The sequence below is a fragment of the Garra rufa genome, chromosome 10 (assembly GCF_049309525.1).
Source record: "Garra rufa chromosome 10, GarRuf1.0, whole genome shotgun sequence".
Lineage (NCBI taxonomy): Eukaryota > Metazoa > Chordata > Actinopteri > Cypriniformes > Cyprinidae > Garra > Garra rufa.
The window spans coordinates 4,306,063-4,324,120 of record NC_133370.1 but is presented as its reverse complement, the minus strand read 5'-3'; the positions used below and the strand labels follow the sequence as shown (position 1 = coordinate 4,324,120).

At 34.2% G+C, this 18,058-nt stretch overlaps 1 protein-coding gene across 1 annotated transcript; it reads right to left on the bottom strand.

The window, feature by feature from the left end:
• Positions 1-1,212: 1,212 nt before the first annotated feature.
• On the bottom strand, positions 1,213-17,081 carry rx2 (retinal homeobox gene 2). Its single transcript, XM_073849829.1, has 4 exons — positions 16,850-17,081; positions 14,151-14,543; positions 7,984-8,237; positions 1,213-6,564 (listed from the first exon to the last, which is right to left on the bottom strand). Exons 2-4 carry the CDS (start codon positions 14,440-14,442, stop codon positions 6,121-6,123), a joined length of 990 nt encoding a protein of 329 aa, XP_073705930.1. The 5' UTR covers positions 14,443-14,543; positions 16,850-17,081; the 3' UTR covers positions 1,213-6,120.
• Positions 17,082-18,058: the final 977 nt, after the last annotated feature.

Genomic DNA, 18,058 nt, shown 5'->3' with positions numbered 1-18,058 from the left:
TGTGCAGATTTCTCTCCTGATTCAGACTAGAGGAGAAAGCGTCATTATGCATTTTTGACTCGTATTTTAGCCGGAAACAGCGGTTTGTGGTTAAAAACTTAATGATAGTTTTGTTTCTGACAAACACAGCTTTTCGCTTCTCAAGATGTTGACTGATGGACTGGAGTGGTGTGGATTACTTATTATTATTATTATTATTATTATTATTATTATTATTATAGTAAGTACTTATCTTACTATATTGTGATGTTTTTATCCACTGTTTAAACATTCTGACGGCACCCATTCAGTGCAGTGGATCCATTGGTGAGCAAGTGATGGAATGCTACATTTCTCCAAATCTGATGAACAAACAAACTCATCTATATCTTGGATGGCCTGAGAGTGAGTAGACTTTCAGTTGATTTTCAGAAAATTAGCATTTTTGTGAGTTTCCCATCAGAATGAGACTCTTAACAGCTGATAAAAACATTACAATAATCCAGAAGTAATCCACACTACTATAATCTATCGGTTAATGTCAAGAAAAGTGAAAAGATGCGTGTTTGTAAAAAACAAATCCATCTTTAAGACATTTTTAACTTCAAAATGTTGTTTCCATAATCCATAATAATGCTTCCTCCAGTGAAAAAAAAAAAAGAAAATCTCGTGTTGCCCCTTTTAGAGCAATTTTTGACGGTGTTTCACTTGTAAACGGTGCTTGATCTGTGCAGATTTCTCTCCTAAATGAGTCTAGATGACTTTTTTCACTACAGAAAGCGTCATTATGGATTTTGGGCTTGTATTTTAGCTGGAAACAGTGGTTTGTAGTTAAAAATGTCTTGATGGATTCGTTTCTTTCTGTGGATTATTGTGATGTTTTTATTAGCTGTTTGGACTCTCATCCTGACGGCACTCATTCACTGCAGAGAATCCATTGATGAGCATGCTTGTTTTATAACAAGTTCTGTTTAAAATCCTTTTTACACCAATCCCATTTTGTCCATTAAAGGGTTTAGAATTAAATAAAATTTTAAAAAGTGTATAAATCTCATAAAAACCAAAAATAAAAAAGGTTGTTAATGCCTGAGGTGGGAAAATGTGTTTTTTGGAGGTTTGATATGTGTCTAATTATGTGAGGTATTCAGAAAATGAATCATATGTAGTTGAAAAAAAAGTTGAAATGTTACAGAGAATGAACCTTATATTAATTATAAAAGGCAACCAGTCATGCATTTTTATTATTCATCTTTATTTCAATTGTTAGTGCAAAACAATTCAACAAATGCATCTCAAAAAAACTATTTAATAACATTCAATTGTCCCGCCCCCCAAAACACCGTAACAAACATAATAACAATTTATATGCATATCGAAATATGATAAAGCTGCAACGATTGTGACAAAATCCACTCCTATTACATCTAAATGTACACATCTTTAAAGAAAATACTATCTTCTTTGGCTTCATCGCAGTTCACAGAAATCCATAAACCGTGCTTTAATAAGAACTCTATTTTATTAATACTCTTGAATACACACCTACAAAATAAACATGTCAAACATATGAATGAATTGTGTTCTTGCATCCAACTTCAAGGTTTTTTGTATCATTTGCATCCTCAGTGCATAAAAAAAAACGTGTGTAATGGATCATGATATGCATTTTGTCTCTTTGCATAGTTACAAAGTATTCAAAGTAAAATGAAACCATCGGTTAGAATCGAAAAGCAATACAAGACACCGTTTGTTTCTCAGATCGATTCGAAGGACAATGTTTGCACATTTAAATGACATGCAGCAGTTCTGGCACCTGGCTGGGACGCCCTTTAGTTCAGAGCAGAGGGGCGATCGATAATCTGAAACAATGAAGAGTCCCGGCGGGGAGCCGCTCATTCCGCGTCCTCGCACACACACACACCTGCTACGACAGCAACACAATCTGCTAATGACCTCACAAAGTTTCTGTGCTGACAAGTCTGACTGAGAAATCACTGCTTAGACAGTATGTCAAACTGTACAAGTATATTTTCCCTTCAGTCACACTTAAAGGAGTAGTTCACTTCTGGAACAAAAATTTACAGATAATGTACTCACCCCTTGTCATCCAAGATGTTCATGTCTTTCTTTCTTCAATCGTAAAGAAAGTATGTTTTTTGAGAAAAATATTCCAGGATTTCTCTCCATATAGTGGACTTCTATGGTGCCCCTGAGTTTGAACTTCCAAAATGCAGTTTAAATGCAGCTTTAGTCGAGGAATAAGTGAAATGATCAGTTATTTTCTAAGAAAATTTACAATTTATATACTTTTTAACTTCAAATGCTCAACTTGTCTAGGTCTGCATGAACTGTTTTTTCTGGTTCAAGACAGTTAGGGTATGTCTCAAAACTCCCATCTCATTTTCTCCTCCAACTTCAAAATCATCCTACATCGCTGAAAAGGTAAAACAGCGATGTAAAGTAGGACGATTTTGGATTTTGAAGTTGGAGGAGAGAATGAGATGGAGTTTTGAGACATTACCTAAGCAGAGTTCACACTAGGGCTGTGCGATTAATCGAAATTCGGTTTCGATTTCGATTTCTGCTTCAAACAATCATGAAAATGCAGTAATCGAGATGAAGAGATTATTGTGGCCAATTCCGCCCCCTTTTTCAGTGGTGCGCTTTTGCTCCTCCATAAAAGCCTAATTTCACATGCAAATCAGCAAAGTCATGTAACGTGACTTTCATAAAACGTCTCATAATGTTTCTTTGATGAAGTGCTTGTAAAAGCGCGTAAGAGAACTTGCGCTGTTCTGTGTTTGCACTGAGAGACGGAGCAGAACACGGACATGGAAATTATCTTTTAACTCAAGGTGCACCTAAATACACACAAAAATATTTCAAAATGAGGCGCTTGGTGATTATTCATGTAAACTCTTGTCAGTTATGTCTTAAATGATCATAAACAGTTGAGAATGAAAATACGTCTGTAACAGTATATTGGATCCGTGTGCTTAAAGCGGCAACAATTAATATTCCTTCTGCCGTCTCATGTGCTTAATATTAATAAAATGTAAAAAATACAAAGAGAAAAGTCACTTTTGTAGTTTTAATGAGAAACAAAGCATGTTTAACTATTACAGTTAAGACGCTGTTTTATTTTACATTCTATTGTTAGACTACTTTAGCTTTGCATATTATTTATATATATATATATATATATATATATATATATATATATATATATATCTATATATATATATATATATATATATATATATCTGCTGTATTGCTATTTTTAAATTAATCATGAATATAAAGTTTTGGACCCAGGCATAATCGTGTTAAATAATCGTGATTACAATATTGACTAAAATAATCGTGCTTAGGATTTTTGCCAAAATTGAGCAGCCCTAGTTCACACAGACCTAGCCAAGATGAGTGTTTGAGGTTAAAAAGTATATAAATTGTAATTTCTTTTAGAAAATAACCGATTGTTTCAGCAGATAAGCCAATTCCTTGGCTGGGATCGTTTTGAGCCTTTTAAAGCTGAATATAAAATTGCATTTTGGAAGTTTAAACAGAAGTCCATTATATGAAGAGGAATCTTGAAATGTTTTCCTCCAAAAACGTAATTTCTTCACGACTGAAGAAAGAAAGACATTAACATCTTGAATGACAAGGGGGTGAGTACATTATCTGTAAATATTTGTTCTGGAAGTGAACTACTCCTTTAAATGTGTGAATATTAGTAGATCAACGAATCAATCATTCATGCTCAATTGCTTTCAATCAACTTGTGTTTTGGTCATCTCTAGTCATCTTTTTCGATAGATGTGTTATTTGCTTTGAAATTTTCTTATCTAATGCAATGACATAATTTTTAGTGGGACTTGTGTCTAAAATAGAATGTGTATGCATTGCATGTGCTTCTGCTAAGCAGTTGTGAATGTGATTGTTTTTACATGCTGTTCTTACCTTCGTTTCAGGATGTAATGTCTTAAAGGGATAGTTCACCCAAAAATGAAAATTTGATGTTTATCTGCTTACCCCCAGGGCATCCAAGATGTAGGTGACTTTGTTCCTCAGCAGAACACAAACGAAGATTTTTAACGAAAACCGGTGCCAGCCATATAATGGAGGTGGATGGGCACCAAACCTTTAAAAGTAAACAAAAATATGAACTAGGCCTATATGACTGACAGACTGCACCAGTTTTCGTTAAAAATCTTCGTTTGTGTTTTTCTGAAGAAACCAAGTCATCTACATCTTGGATGCCCTGGGGGTAAGCAGATAAACATCAAATTTTCATTTTTGGGTGAACTATCCCTTTAACTGCTTAAAGAGGACCGTGCCAATAACAACAACAGCTCTGACTCCAGGAACAAATTACAATTTAATCTGCCTGTTGGCTGTGGATGTGCTATTTGGGGTAAGCTGTGACACTAATAATGCAAAGTTTGCAAAGTGATAATCAGCTTCCATCACTGGGATGAGTCTGAAAAATGTGACCCTGGACCACAAAACCAGTCGTAAGTAGTATGGGTATATTTGTAGCAATAGACAACAATACACTGTATTATCAATTTTTATTTTATGCCAAAAATCATTAGGATATTAAGTACAGATCATGTCCCATTAAGATATTTTGTACATTTCCTACCATAAAATATCAAAAATTAATTTTTGATTCGTAATATGCATTGCTAAGAACTTTATTTGGACAACTTTAAAGGTGATTTTCTCAATATTTTGATTTTACTGCACCCTCAGATTTTCAAATAGTTGTATCTCAATCAAATATTGTCCTATCCTAACAAACCATACATCAATGGAAAGCTTATTTATGTATGTATTTATGATGTATAATTCTCAGTTTCAAAGAAATTGACCCTTATGACTGGTTTTGTGGTCCAGGGTGACAAATGTGAAGTGCCAAAGTCATATTTCAGCCCAAAATCAAAAGAAAATGACAAGAAATTATAAATTATTAAATGATTTGAAGCCATTTTTTAAGGCAATAAGAATAATTATGTATTATTTAAACGTATTTTATTTAAATAATTATTTAATAATAATACTAATATATATTATATAATATATTTAATAGCAATTAATATTATTTAATATAAATAGTACTCATTATTTTGAATTTGATTGATGCTTATTTAGTATGATTTAAAAAAAAGTGTTTGAGGAATTATTTAAATATATTTTATTTAGTTAGTTATTTTATAATATAATTTGTGGTCAGAAATACATAATAAAATAGCCTTAATTTGCTTTGTTCAAAATATAATTTCTTATACCATTCTTTTGTTTTAGGGGTGAAATATAACATACTGTCTTCAGAAAATTTACCTGTTGAGACTTTTCACATTCACTGATTGAAAACATTCTAGAAACACTGAAACATTAAACCTCACACTCATTTTATATGATTATACGATCTTGTCGAATGGCAAACAGGATTCCGGCATGAAAAACGTGATTATTGATGATTTAGAAACAATTTTCACTTATGTAAAGTTACAATTCAATAAAACACATTCTGTTACTAGACTCTAGATTTCTTGAATTTAATGAATTTAACCTTTGAACAGGCATTGAGGTATCAGTTGTCCTGAGCTGCGCTGTCCTGTTAAATTCCCAACGTACCAAACCACGAGTCTTCAACCTGGAGGAGCAGAGAAGCACCATCTGAAACCAAGAATCGCAAGGCGCCCAACATTTGCAGGTAAGAAATAAGAAACGGCTTACTATAGATGCCGTGATCCCAAACTCTATGTGCTTTGTGGCCATGGTTGCCAGGTCTGCAAAACAAAACCAGCCCAATTGCTATTCAAAACTAGTCCAAACACGTTTTTTTCCATGGTTTTCTGTCAAAATTACCTTTTGGGCTTGGCAACCCTGTTTGTTGCAAAACAAAACCAATGCACCAAGCAGGTTTGACAATCGGTGTAAATCCAAGCATGTTGTTTTATGAAGATATCCTCAAAGGTCCTCCAAATCAAATTGTGTTTTTTTTTTTTATTAATGAGTACAAGTTTGAATGTGGGTGAACCCTAATCCTAATGATCCGATGCTGGTCATTTCTAAAAATGCATTCAAATGTCTATGAGATCCCAATAAAATATCATAACGCTCCCCATTTTTCCATTACATGGGTTGCCAGGTTTTGTCCATGGACTGAATGTGCTCCTTGGCCTTCATTCTCAAGGCTGCGATACTAGAGCTGCGGTCCACGTCATCCAGTGGGTATTTGTCATTAAATGCGGGGGGACACTGGTAAGGAGGAGGCGGCATGGGTTGCATTCCCTGCACCATGCCTGGAGAAGTGTTCAGAAAGCCAGGGTGGCCCGTATAGGTGGGCTGGAGGCTTTGGCCTGGTCCCATGAAGCCCGGGATGCTGTGCATGGGAGTGGCACTGGAGAGCGGCGAGGACAACCAGGGGTCCAGAGGAAGAGAATTAGTCATGGGTCCTACGTTGGGCGCCATTGCTGGTCGGTTGAAAGAAAGCATAGGCGAGTCGTGGAGCTTCATGGTTCCTGTGTCCATTTTTTCTTGTCGCCGCCATTTTGCACGCCGATTCTGGAACCACACCTGGATGACAGAATAAAGTTGAGAACTGTTTAGACTCAACCTCATAATGTTAACTGGCACAGAAACTCATTTCAACTCACTCCACAGAAGTCTAAGGTGAGTGTGCTAGAGAGTTTAAAAGCATGAATGAATGAATTTGAATGAACTTATAGTCATGTTTGTTGTTTGAGCTACTTTTCTAGGTCAGTGAGCTTCCTGTACCAGCATACTACTTATAAATGGAGCTTGCCAAGAGTACATCACATGCCGTGCTGGTATTCCTGCTTGGACATTACGCAGAAGTTACAGGGTTTCCAATTCTTCCCTAAATCTTTTACATTTTAATTTCTAAAATAGCCTGCTGCTTAATTTTTGATTAGTAATATGCATTGCTAAGAACTTCATTTGGACAACTTTAAAGTCAATTTTCAGATTCCAGATTTTCAAATAGTTGTATCTCGGCCAAATATTGTCCTATTCTAACAAACCATATATCATAGAAAGCTATTTCAGATAATGTATAAATCTCAGTTTCACAGAAATTGTATGCAGGTGAACAAATTAAATATTAAATCTTCTTAGTAAGTGTTTTATTTTTATTGTTGCCATTTTAAAATGATTTATTTCCATTCTACATTTTTATGATTTTAATTATTAGCTTTTTATTAAATTCACAAAATTTTGAAAACAGCTGAGTAGAATTGAATGAATAGAAAGTTCAGAAGAATAGCATTTATCTGAAATAGAAAACTTGTAACATTATAAATGTCTTTATCATCACTTTTGATCACTTTAAGCATCCTTGCTAATAGAAAGTATTAATTTCTATAATTTCTTTTCAAACAAAAAAAGATATTTGGATCTTTCTATTCATCAAAGAATCAAAGAAAATTGTTTTAAATATTAAGAATAAGAATATTTTTTGAGCAGCAAATCAGCATATTAGAATGGTTTCTGAAGGATTATGTGACACTGAAGAGTATTGATGCTGAAAATTTTGCTTAGATCACAGGAATAAATTAATTTTTACAATATATTCAAATAGAAAAAAGTTATTTTATTTTAAAATTTATTTTGCTGTATTTTGAATCAAACAAATGCAAGCTTGGTGAGCAGAAGAGACGTTTAAAAAAAAAAAACATTAAAAATCTTACTCTTTAAAAACTTGTGCCTGGTATTGTATGTCAAAAGTAATCTAAAAGTAATCACAAAGTAATCCAATTATATTACTTAAAATGTGTAATGTAATGGATTATGTTACTAACTGCAATTTTGTCATGTAATTTGGAATCAGATTACAATTTACAAGTAAGCACTGCCTATCAACCTAAGTCCATTAAAATAACCCTGAAGTCAAGGTTGTAATGAAATACAATTACATTGATCACTATGTTTATCTAATACCATTAAATGACCCGGCTTGCGTCGCTTAAAGCTTACCTGAACGCGAACTTCTGGGAGGTTGACTTTCATAGCCAGCTCTTCTCGACTGTACACATCTGGGTAGTGGGATTTCTCAAAGGCGCGCTCCAGCTCGTGTAACTGATAGGTGGTGAAGGTGGTTCTGTTGCGTCTGTGTTTCTTTTTAGGTTGATCCTCATCGGGAGCATCCGGGGAGCGGCTGTCGCTCTCCACACTGCTCCGTGGATCTCCCAAATCTGCGTCACACTTCTCTGTGGAGAACAGTCCAGTATCTGCAGCACAGGATGAACAGAGCGCTCTTTATTAGCCAGGTAAATTTCTTTAAAGAATTAATGACAGGATTACTAATAAGCTTCTAGGGTTTTATGAGTGGTTGCTAGGTAGTTGCTAGATAGTTCTGGATGGTTCTGGTTGCTAGGAGGTTGGTAGGGTTTTCTGGGTGGTTATCACAACATTGCTAGGTATTTGCTACAGTCTTTTGGGTAGTTTCTAGGGTGTTGCTAGGTGGTCGATATAGTGTTTTAGTAGAGTGTTTTGGGTGATTTCTAGGGTGTTGCTAGGTGGTTGGTATGGTGTTTTGGGTGGTTTCTAGGGTGTTGGTAGGTGGTCGTTAGGGTGTTTTGGGTAGTTTCTAGGGCATTGATAGGTGGTTGGTAGGGTGTTCTGGGTGGTTTCTAGGGTGTTGCTAGGTGGTCAGTAGGTTGTTTTCGATGGAGTGTTTAGGATGGTTTTTACAGTGTTGCTAGGTGGTCTGTAGGATGTTTAAGGTGGTTTCTAGGGTGTTGTAAGGTTGTCGATTAGGTATTTTGAATGGTTTCTAGGGTGTCGTTAGGGTGTTTTGGATGGTTTCTAGGGTGTTGCTAGGTTGTCGGTATGGTGTTCTGCTTGGTTTCTAGAGTGTTGCTAGGTGGTCTGTAGGATGTTTTAGGTGATTTTTAGGGTGTCACTAAGGTGTTTTCTAGTGTGTTACTAGGTGGTTGGTATGCTGTTCTGGGTGGTTTCTAGTGTGTTGGTAAGTTGTCGGTAAGGTGGTTGGGTCATTTATAGGATGTTGCTAGGTGGTCGGTAGGTTGTTTTTGGTAGATTGTTTGGGGTAGTTTCTAGGGTGTTGCTCGAATGTTCTGGGTGGTTTCTAGAGTGTTACTAGATTGTCAGTAAGGTGTTTGGGTAGTTTCTTGGGTGTTGCTACGTGTAGGGTGTTTTTGATAGTGTTTTTGGGTGGTTTCTAGGGTTTTGCTAGGTGGTCGAATGGGTGTTTTGGGTGGTTTCTAGGGTGTTGCTAGGTTGTCGGTATGGTGTTCTGCTTGGTTTCTAGAGTGTTGCTAGGTGGTCTGTAGGATGTTTTAGGTGATTTTTAGGGTGTCACTAAGGTGTTTTCTAGTGTGTTACTAGGTGGTTGGTATGCTGTTCTGGGTGGTTTCTAGTGTGTTGGTAAGTTGTCGGTAAGGTGGTTGGGTCATTTGCTAGGTGGTCGGTAGGTTGTTTTTGGTAGATTGTTTGGGTAGTTTCTAGGGTGTTGCTACGTGTAGGGTGTTTTTGATAGTGTTTTTGAGTGGTTTCTAGGGTTTTGCTAGGTGGTCGAATGGGTGTTTTGGGTGGTTTCTAGGCTGTTGCTAGGTGGTCGAAATGGGTGTTTTCCAGTGTGTCACTAGGTGGTCAGTAGGGTGTTCTGGGTGGTTTCTAGAGTGTTGCTAGGTTGTCAGTAAGGTGTTTAGGTAGTTTCAAGGGTGTTATTAGGTTGTCGGTAAGGTGTTTTTGGTAGAATACTCTGGGTGATTTCTAGCATGTTGCTAGGTGGTTGGTAGGTTGTTTTTGGTAGAGTGTTTTGGGTGGTTTCTAGGGTGTTGCTATGTAGTTGCTGAAATGTTTTGGGTGGTTTCTAGGGTGTCGCTAGGTGGTCTGTAAAATGTTCGGGTGGTTTCTAGGGTGTTGCTAGGTGGTCGGTAGTATGTTTTTCGTAGAATATTCTGGGTGGTTTCTAGTGTGTTGTTAGGTTGTCGGTAAGGTATTTAGGTGGTTTTTAAGGTGTTGCTAGATGGTCGGTAGGTTGTTTTTGGCTGAGTGTTTTGGGTGGTTTCTAGGGTGTTGCTAGAATGTTCTGGGTGATTTCTAGGGCATTGTAAAAAGTTGCTAGACTGTTTTATGTGGTTGCTAGGGTATAATATGACTCGAGTTCCTCCTTCAAAGTCTGTCTGATTACTTTCTTACCTGTTTTATCATTGAAACAGGTGTATTTGATCACTTATAAAGTAACAGCACACTTGTCCTCAACAGGACACGTGATTTGAGGAAATATTTACGCCTGAAGCACAAATGATGCAGGTAAAAATGTGGAGACTTAATAGGATAGTTCACCCAAAAATGAAAATTCTTTTATCATTTTTATCTGTTCATTTGAACACAAAAGGAAATATTTTGAACAACGTTGAGTAACAGTTGCCAGTAGCCATTGACTTTCATAGTATGGAAAAAACACTATGAAAGTCAATGGCTACCATTTCACCATTGATGTTTGGCCACCAACATTCTTCTAAACAGAAAAAAAAAAACTCATACAGGCTTGGAACAACTTGAGGGTGAGTAGATGATGACAGAATTGGATGAACTATCCCTTTACAAGCACCATTAATAAAACTACTTAAATGTTCTTGTTCCTTTACCAAATGGTGCAGTGACAGAGTCAGATGTTAACCTTTCGATTTTACGAATTCCTAGAAAACTAAAGATTTGGGAGTTCCATCACTTCTGTCATGGTACGTAAGTTCTCCCAGTAATCCAGCAAGCAGATGTCACCGGTTAAACCTGTGGACCTCATGCAGCCAAGATCGCTAATCCAACCGTTAAGAGGTTCACTCAATACCGCAGCGTTTTGACCAAGAGTGGCCGACCAGCCTGACAACAGCAGAGATTTTCATTTCGCAGAAACAGCTAAGAGCAAAAGCGCGCCACATGTTGAAGTGGGGCAGATCCAGGTTGAATCTAATTAAGTTAGGCAGGATTAGAATCAGATCACAGTTCAGTGTTAGCAAGTGTTAAACATCGTGCTGTACACAACTTTCATAAACTAGACGCACCAGCTGCAGTGACACTCATGTCTAGTTTGTAAGTTTGTTTCATTATTTTTGCTATTAATCCTGTGAAACGTAAACACAATATCAGAGTAATATGGTGATGAATTGAACCAACCACCATACAGGTGCACAAGGTTTAACAAAATACCACTATATCCTATAGATATCAGTAATAAACTGTCATTGAGATCACTATTTACAATAATTATTATTTATCAGACTATGCAAATATATATAGGTAAATACAATTATTTATTTATTTAAACCCACCAATAAATAAATCAGAATAGAGGCCTGTGGAATAATTAATTGATATTTTTATTTAATCAAGTGACCAGATTGCAAGACTACTAACTATTTAGACTACACTGCAAAAAAAAAAAAAAAAAAAAAAAAAAAAATTAAACTGAATAAACTAATTAATTAATTATAAAGTAAAAAATAAATCAATTAACAAATTAATAAATGCAAATAAAAAATTCTTAGTATGTTTGGCTTGATTTTCATCACAAGTATGAAAATTATTTAGATTTATTTAGACAAAATATTATACATTCTTTATAACCCATTTTCTAATAAACATGCATTTGACATTAATTCATTTGTCTTTTATACCTTCAAAACAACCTAAGCATTATATTTTGGTGTGCATTTCATCTCTTGCAGTATAAGTCAGTCTTCAAATCAAGTGTCTTGTTTGGGAAAAGGTGTGCTCATCAGACTTAAACAGGTGAAAAAACCCACATACTAACACTGAAGGAGATTTAGGAGACCAGAAGATCATGCAAGATAGTAGAAACCTCTATGAGTTTCACATGAGCAAATGCATCAGTAATATATCCAATGTATTTTTGTCATGTCATTGTAAAGAACTTTTTGCATTGAGCCAGTCAGTTGAAGTCAAAAGTTTACATACACCTTGCAGAATCTGCAAACTGCTAATTATTTTACCAAAATAAGAGGGATCAATGCATGCAAGTTATTATTTCACATAAAAGATGTTTAAATATAGTCCACAAGAGAAAATAGTAGTTGAATTTATAAAAATGACCCGTTCAAAAGTTTACATACACTTGATTCTTAATACTGTGTTGTTACCTGAATGATCTACAGCTGTTTTTTTTTTTGTTTAGTAATAGTTGTTCATGAGTTTGTCCTGAACAGTTAAACTGCCTGCTGTTCTTCAGAAAAATCCTTCAGGTCCCACAAATTCTTTGGTTTTTCAGCATTTTTGTGTATTTGAACCCTTTCCAACAATGACTGTATGATTTTGAGATCCATCTTTTCACACTGAGGACAACTGAGAGACTCATATGCAACTATTACAGAAGGTTCAAACACTCACTGATGCTCCAGAAGGAAAAACCATGCATTAAGAGCCGGGGGTGAAAACTTTTTGAATTTGAAGTTCAGGGTAAATTTAACTAATTTTGTCTTCTGGGAAACATGTAAGTATCTTCTGTAGCCTCTGAAGGGCAGTACTAAATTTAAAAAATATGATATTTAGGCAAAGTAAGAAAAATTTACACATTTTCATTCTGTTCAAAGTTTTCACCGCCGGCTCTTAATGCATGCTTTTTCCTTCTGGAGCATCAGTGAGTGTTTTGACCCTTCTGTAATAGTTGCATATGAGTCCCTCAGTTGTCCTCAGTGTGAAAAGATGGATCTCAGAATCAGACAGTCATTGTTGGAAAGGGTTCAAACACACAAAATGCTGGAAAACCAAAGAATTTGTGGAACCTGAAGGATTTTTCTGAAGAACAGCAGACAGTTTAACTGTTCAGGACAAACAAGGGACTCATGAAAACACAGCTGTGGATCATTCTGGTAACAGCACAGTATTAAGAATCAAGTGTATGGGCCACTTATATAAATTCAGCTATTATTTTCTCTTGTGGACTATATGTAAACCAGTGTTGTTTTTGACAACCATCTTAGATTTAGTCTTAGTCTTTTGGACTAAAATGCTTATTAGTTTTAGTCAAATTTTAGTCACTTCTATATGTGATAGTTTTAGTCCAATTTTAGTCGACGAAAAGTCAAAAAGGTTTTAGTCTAGTTTTAGTCAAAAAAAGGGGGAAAAGTAGTCTTTTAACAAATTAATGTAGGTCAGTAAGTATTTTGCTGTTGGGTAGTGTCACTTATAAGTTGTGAAAATAGCAGATCTATAGTTCAACACAATGTGAGCTTCCGGATCGACTATTTTCACCAATAATTACAATAATGAAGGAATGGTTTTAGACATAAAAGACATATATTTGAAATAATGTGCAAACTGCCGCCATCATGGTTAATTGTCTGTCTGTCTGAGTGACAACAATGTGACGTGTTGAGCGTAACCAAACAAGGATAGAATGCTAAAACGGCTTGCCATAGCGGCAGATAATTTTTCGGGTTTTAATTGGCATGCACAATAAGCAGAAATGTCATGCATTTTAAACGTCTAACGGACCACCCACTAACATTTTCGTCTATTCTCGTCTCGTCAACGAAAACTCACACACGTCTCGTCATGTTTTAGTCATCAACGAGCCATTTTTATCTCGTCATCGTCTCGTTATCATCATGAAAAAAAGTCATCGTCATCGTTGACGAAAACAACACTGATGTAAACTACTTCTAAGTGAAATATCTTATTCAGGTCAGTGCTAAATAAAAAATAACATGCATTTTGTATGATCCCTCTTATTTTGGTAAAATAATTAAAATTTTGCAGATTCTGCAAGGTGTATGTAACTTTTTACAATTGTATTTCTGTGCAACTTTTTTTTTTTTTAAGTTTATATGTATAGTGCTTTTCACGATACAAATCGTTGCAAAAATGTAGGTTACTACAATATATTTAGTAGCTTACTAGTGGTGACTACTGTGGGTCAAGTCGATGTACATATACTATAGATGTATGTTAAAATCAGTAATGGTGTAATCAAACAGATGATGAACACTATTAATAGTAATGATTATGTGTTGCAATCAAACTTGTAGCAAAATTGTGTAGTGCTGTATGTTGTTTCAGGGCTGGCATCATCTCAGCAACTACTGTGTCTTTATGTGTCATGTTATTTTCACTTTCTATAAAGTGAGACGTGATTTAATAAAGCGATTGATTCTCACCGTGATACGCAGACTGCTGTGAATTATCTGGAAGATTTTGCAGGTGAGCGTAGGGGTCAGAGACTACTTGTTTGTCCTCTTCTCCCAGATCTACTCCGTCCACTTTGTGTGTGCCGACCAGCCCGATCGGGTTGAGCAGAGGATCCTGGTCCTTACTGAAGCCCAGAATGACGTCGATGCTGTGGACGCGGCCTCCCATCCCCGACACGCCGCCTTTACCCAGATCGTGGTAGTTGTCCGTCGAGAGGCAGCCATCATCCACCATGTTCATCGTATCCGGTGACAAATGCATCCAATCTGATCTTACGGTAAGTCTCCTCGGGGAAACGTGAGCAAATTATGTCCAAAAGAGAATCTGGTTCCAGTTTGTGGCAGAGATTCCCCTTTAAAGGCCTGTTGAAGAGGAGCAGGGGTTAATAAGACTTTAAAGTTGTCAAAAAGGGGTTTATATTTTTAATCTAGTCCTGTTATGGTCAGTGCAACAGAATTTGACAAAATCAGTGAAAGTCGTATTTATAGTAGAAAGTTTGGTTTTCTAGGTATTTGATATTGGTCATACTTAATTTCATCTGTTAAATTATTATTTACAGGATGATATTGTGTTTTGTATTGTAAACATAATTGGATAATTGTACTATTTATAAGCAGTGCTTATAAATATGGTTTCATTGTTTTAGAAATGCAATAAAAAAACAATCATAATAAATATAATGTAATATAATATGATAATATTAGATCTTTCATTTTTAACTAAATATTTTGAGCTGCTTTCCACATTTTATTGCTAGATATTTTTACTAGACGACAACTAGAAAATAATTGAATATTTCGAATATTTATAAGTAGTTTGCTATAGTTTTAAATGTTACGGTTTCATTGTTTTGTAAATGCAATAAAAAAAAGATAAATATATTATAATGTAATATAATATGATCATTTATTATAATATTATAAAACTATATAACAAAAAATTATCTCTTTCATATCTTATCAAATATTTCAAAAATGCAATAAATTCATAATATTATAATATGATAATTTACTATAATATTATAAACCCATATAACAAAATTTAGATCTCGTTCATATCTTACCAAATATTTTGAGCTGCTTTCCACATTATTTTATTGCCAGATCTTTTTACTAGATGACAACTAGAAAATAATTGGATATTTGTGATATTTATAAGCAGTTTGCTATATTTTTACATGTTACAATTTTATTGTTTTGGAAATGCAAGGAAAAAAAGAAAAAATTATAATATAATGTAATGTAATGTAATATGATAATTTCATATAATATAATATAATAAACCTATAACAAAAAAATTAATCTCTTTCATATCTTATCAAATATTTTGAGCTGCTTTTCACATTATTTTATTGCTAGGTATTTTTACAACTAGAAAAGAATTGGATATTTGTGATATTTATAAGCAGTAAAAAAGTAAAAAAAAAAATAAAAAAAAGAATAGAAATCATAATAAGTATAACATAATAATATAATTGTATCATATATTTTGAACTGCTTTCCACATTAATTTTATTGCTATATATTTGTACTAGATGACAGCTGTTTCAATGAAGTCTCGATTAAGAGCAGTTCTGACAGTATCTTTTCCTTTTTATGTGTTTCTTTGATTATTTTAAAATTTTTAATTAATTAAAAAAATCTTTAAAAAAATAAAAATTGAAAAATGTTTTAATAATTTATTTTTTCAATAATAATGTAAAAATAATGATAAATAAAAAACATTTTTTTTCTACAAATTATAAAAAATAATGCATATACTGTATCCAGTATTAATATTCTGCACATTTTTTCGTAGAGTTTTACAAAGTTTAGTTTAATTTTACTTCTGTTTTAGTGTAATTGTTCAGTCGGCCATTAAAAAAAGAGTTAATAAAGTTGAGTAATTCTTTTCAACCAGCCAAAAGCATGTATCATGTTAAAATGTAGATGCTTTATAAATACAAATACAGTTTAAAGTCGTATTTGTTTAGTTTCTGTGAATGTTACTTTGATTTAACTTTTATTTTCTCAGTAAATCTAATTTAAATACAAATTAAACAGAAGACTAAACTTCACACACTCTTTTCAAACAGCTGTATCCTATAAATTGAAATAATAATATAACATGTAATATAATAAACCTATAGGAACCTTTCTATATCTTATATTTATCTAATTTGTAGATGCTTCTCCCAAGCAAAAAAACTTTTGTAACTTCACATGAGTCTCCTTTAGACTCAGAAATGAGATCTCAAGAAGGTCTAGCTCTAGATTACAAATTAAAAGTCATTTAATTAATAGAAGACAAACCATGTCTTGGTTCATGAGAATCGTACAGCCATAGTCATAAACTTAGTTTTAGAAGTTTTCGAATTTTATAGAATTTTCGTTTTTTTTTTTTTTTTAAGTTAGTGGGCAATTATGCTATAGTTCATATCATATTTTATTTTACTTAGGTTTCATATTTGTTGTACGTGCATATAGACTTTCAAGCAATAGATAATTGACTAAAAATTAACTAAAAGTACTGTGTGTTGCATATTAAAATCTGTATGCATTAAACACACAAATAGAAGTAAATACTAAGTCGTATTTGCCTAGTTTCACCTATTTTAAAAGTTTTTTAATGCAAATAGAATCTACGTAAATCTGGAAGCTTTAAATCAGAAAAACTAAACTTCACGCACCTCTTTCTTCAACTTTCCAGCTCATCAGAATCACACAGGCTTGTCGTCGCTTCCAAACATCTCCGCAAATGACACACCGCAACTTTTTTTTACCCACAGTGCACCTGGTTCAGACTGTAAAACAACCGTTAGCGACTATTTCTTGCGTCCCAAAAGTGAACGTAAATTCCGAAGCGCTCAGATACATCCCATTCCCAGAGCATATGGAGGTCTTGATCTTTAGGATGAAGCCATGAAAACTGTCCTGACGCGCAGAGAGCCGGTGGCAAGAGGAAAAGACTTAAGAGGTTTAATAATTGGAATCCTTCCCCTTTAAGGATGATTGACAGTTGTTCTCTGCCGGGGTAATTGCACTAAACGCTGGCCGCGGTTCGGCCACAGAGGGAGGCCTGCGCTAATGAAGCACCGACAGAATGTCCTTTCAACACTCTTTTGTCTAAATGATAATAGCGACCTACTGAAAGTGTCCTTTAATCCGCAACTTCACAAAGACAACACGCCGTGTGTTAAGATGTGTTTTTCTTGTGCAGCCAAATGCCTTCAGTGCTTCACATAAACGGGCGTACTCAGAGATAAAGTGTTGTATTGCTGAGAACACAAACAGGTCGTTCTTTTAAAACAGTGTAAGGCATTGTAGTATTAAAGGAGTTTTATTATTGGTCATTTGTTTGCAATGTTTGTAAATTAATGACCTGCTACAGGTCTGACAAATATCTAATGCAATGTGGCAACCAAACAAGTGTCTTTTTTAAAATATTTGAAATATTTTCTAATAACTACTGTTTAAACGTTAGACGTATTTATGCTCATATTACGAACAAAATAACGTAAAAACAGTATAATTGGAATTTTTTTTATTTGTATTAATATTAATACAATGTATAAATATCTAAAATTATATATTCCTGTTTAATTTTTTGTAAAAACTATTTTTTTTATATTTTAAATGAGCTTTTATTTTATTTTTTCCCTTTTCATTATAATGATAAAAATTTGAATTTAAAAATATAGTAATTTTATCTGTAGTAATGTGTGTGTGTGTGTGTGTGTGTGTGTGTGTGTATAAACTACTGTTTAAAAGTTCATAGATCGTATTTATACTCATATTCTGAACAAAATACAGTAAAAACAATGTGTATTAATATTAATACTATATATATATTTTTTTCGTTTTTATAATGATAGTATATATAGATATATATTATAATT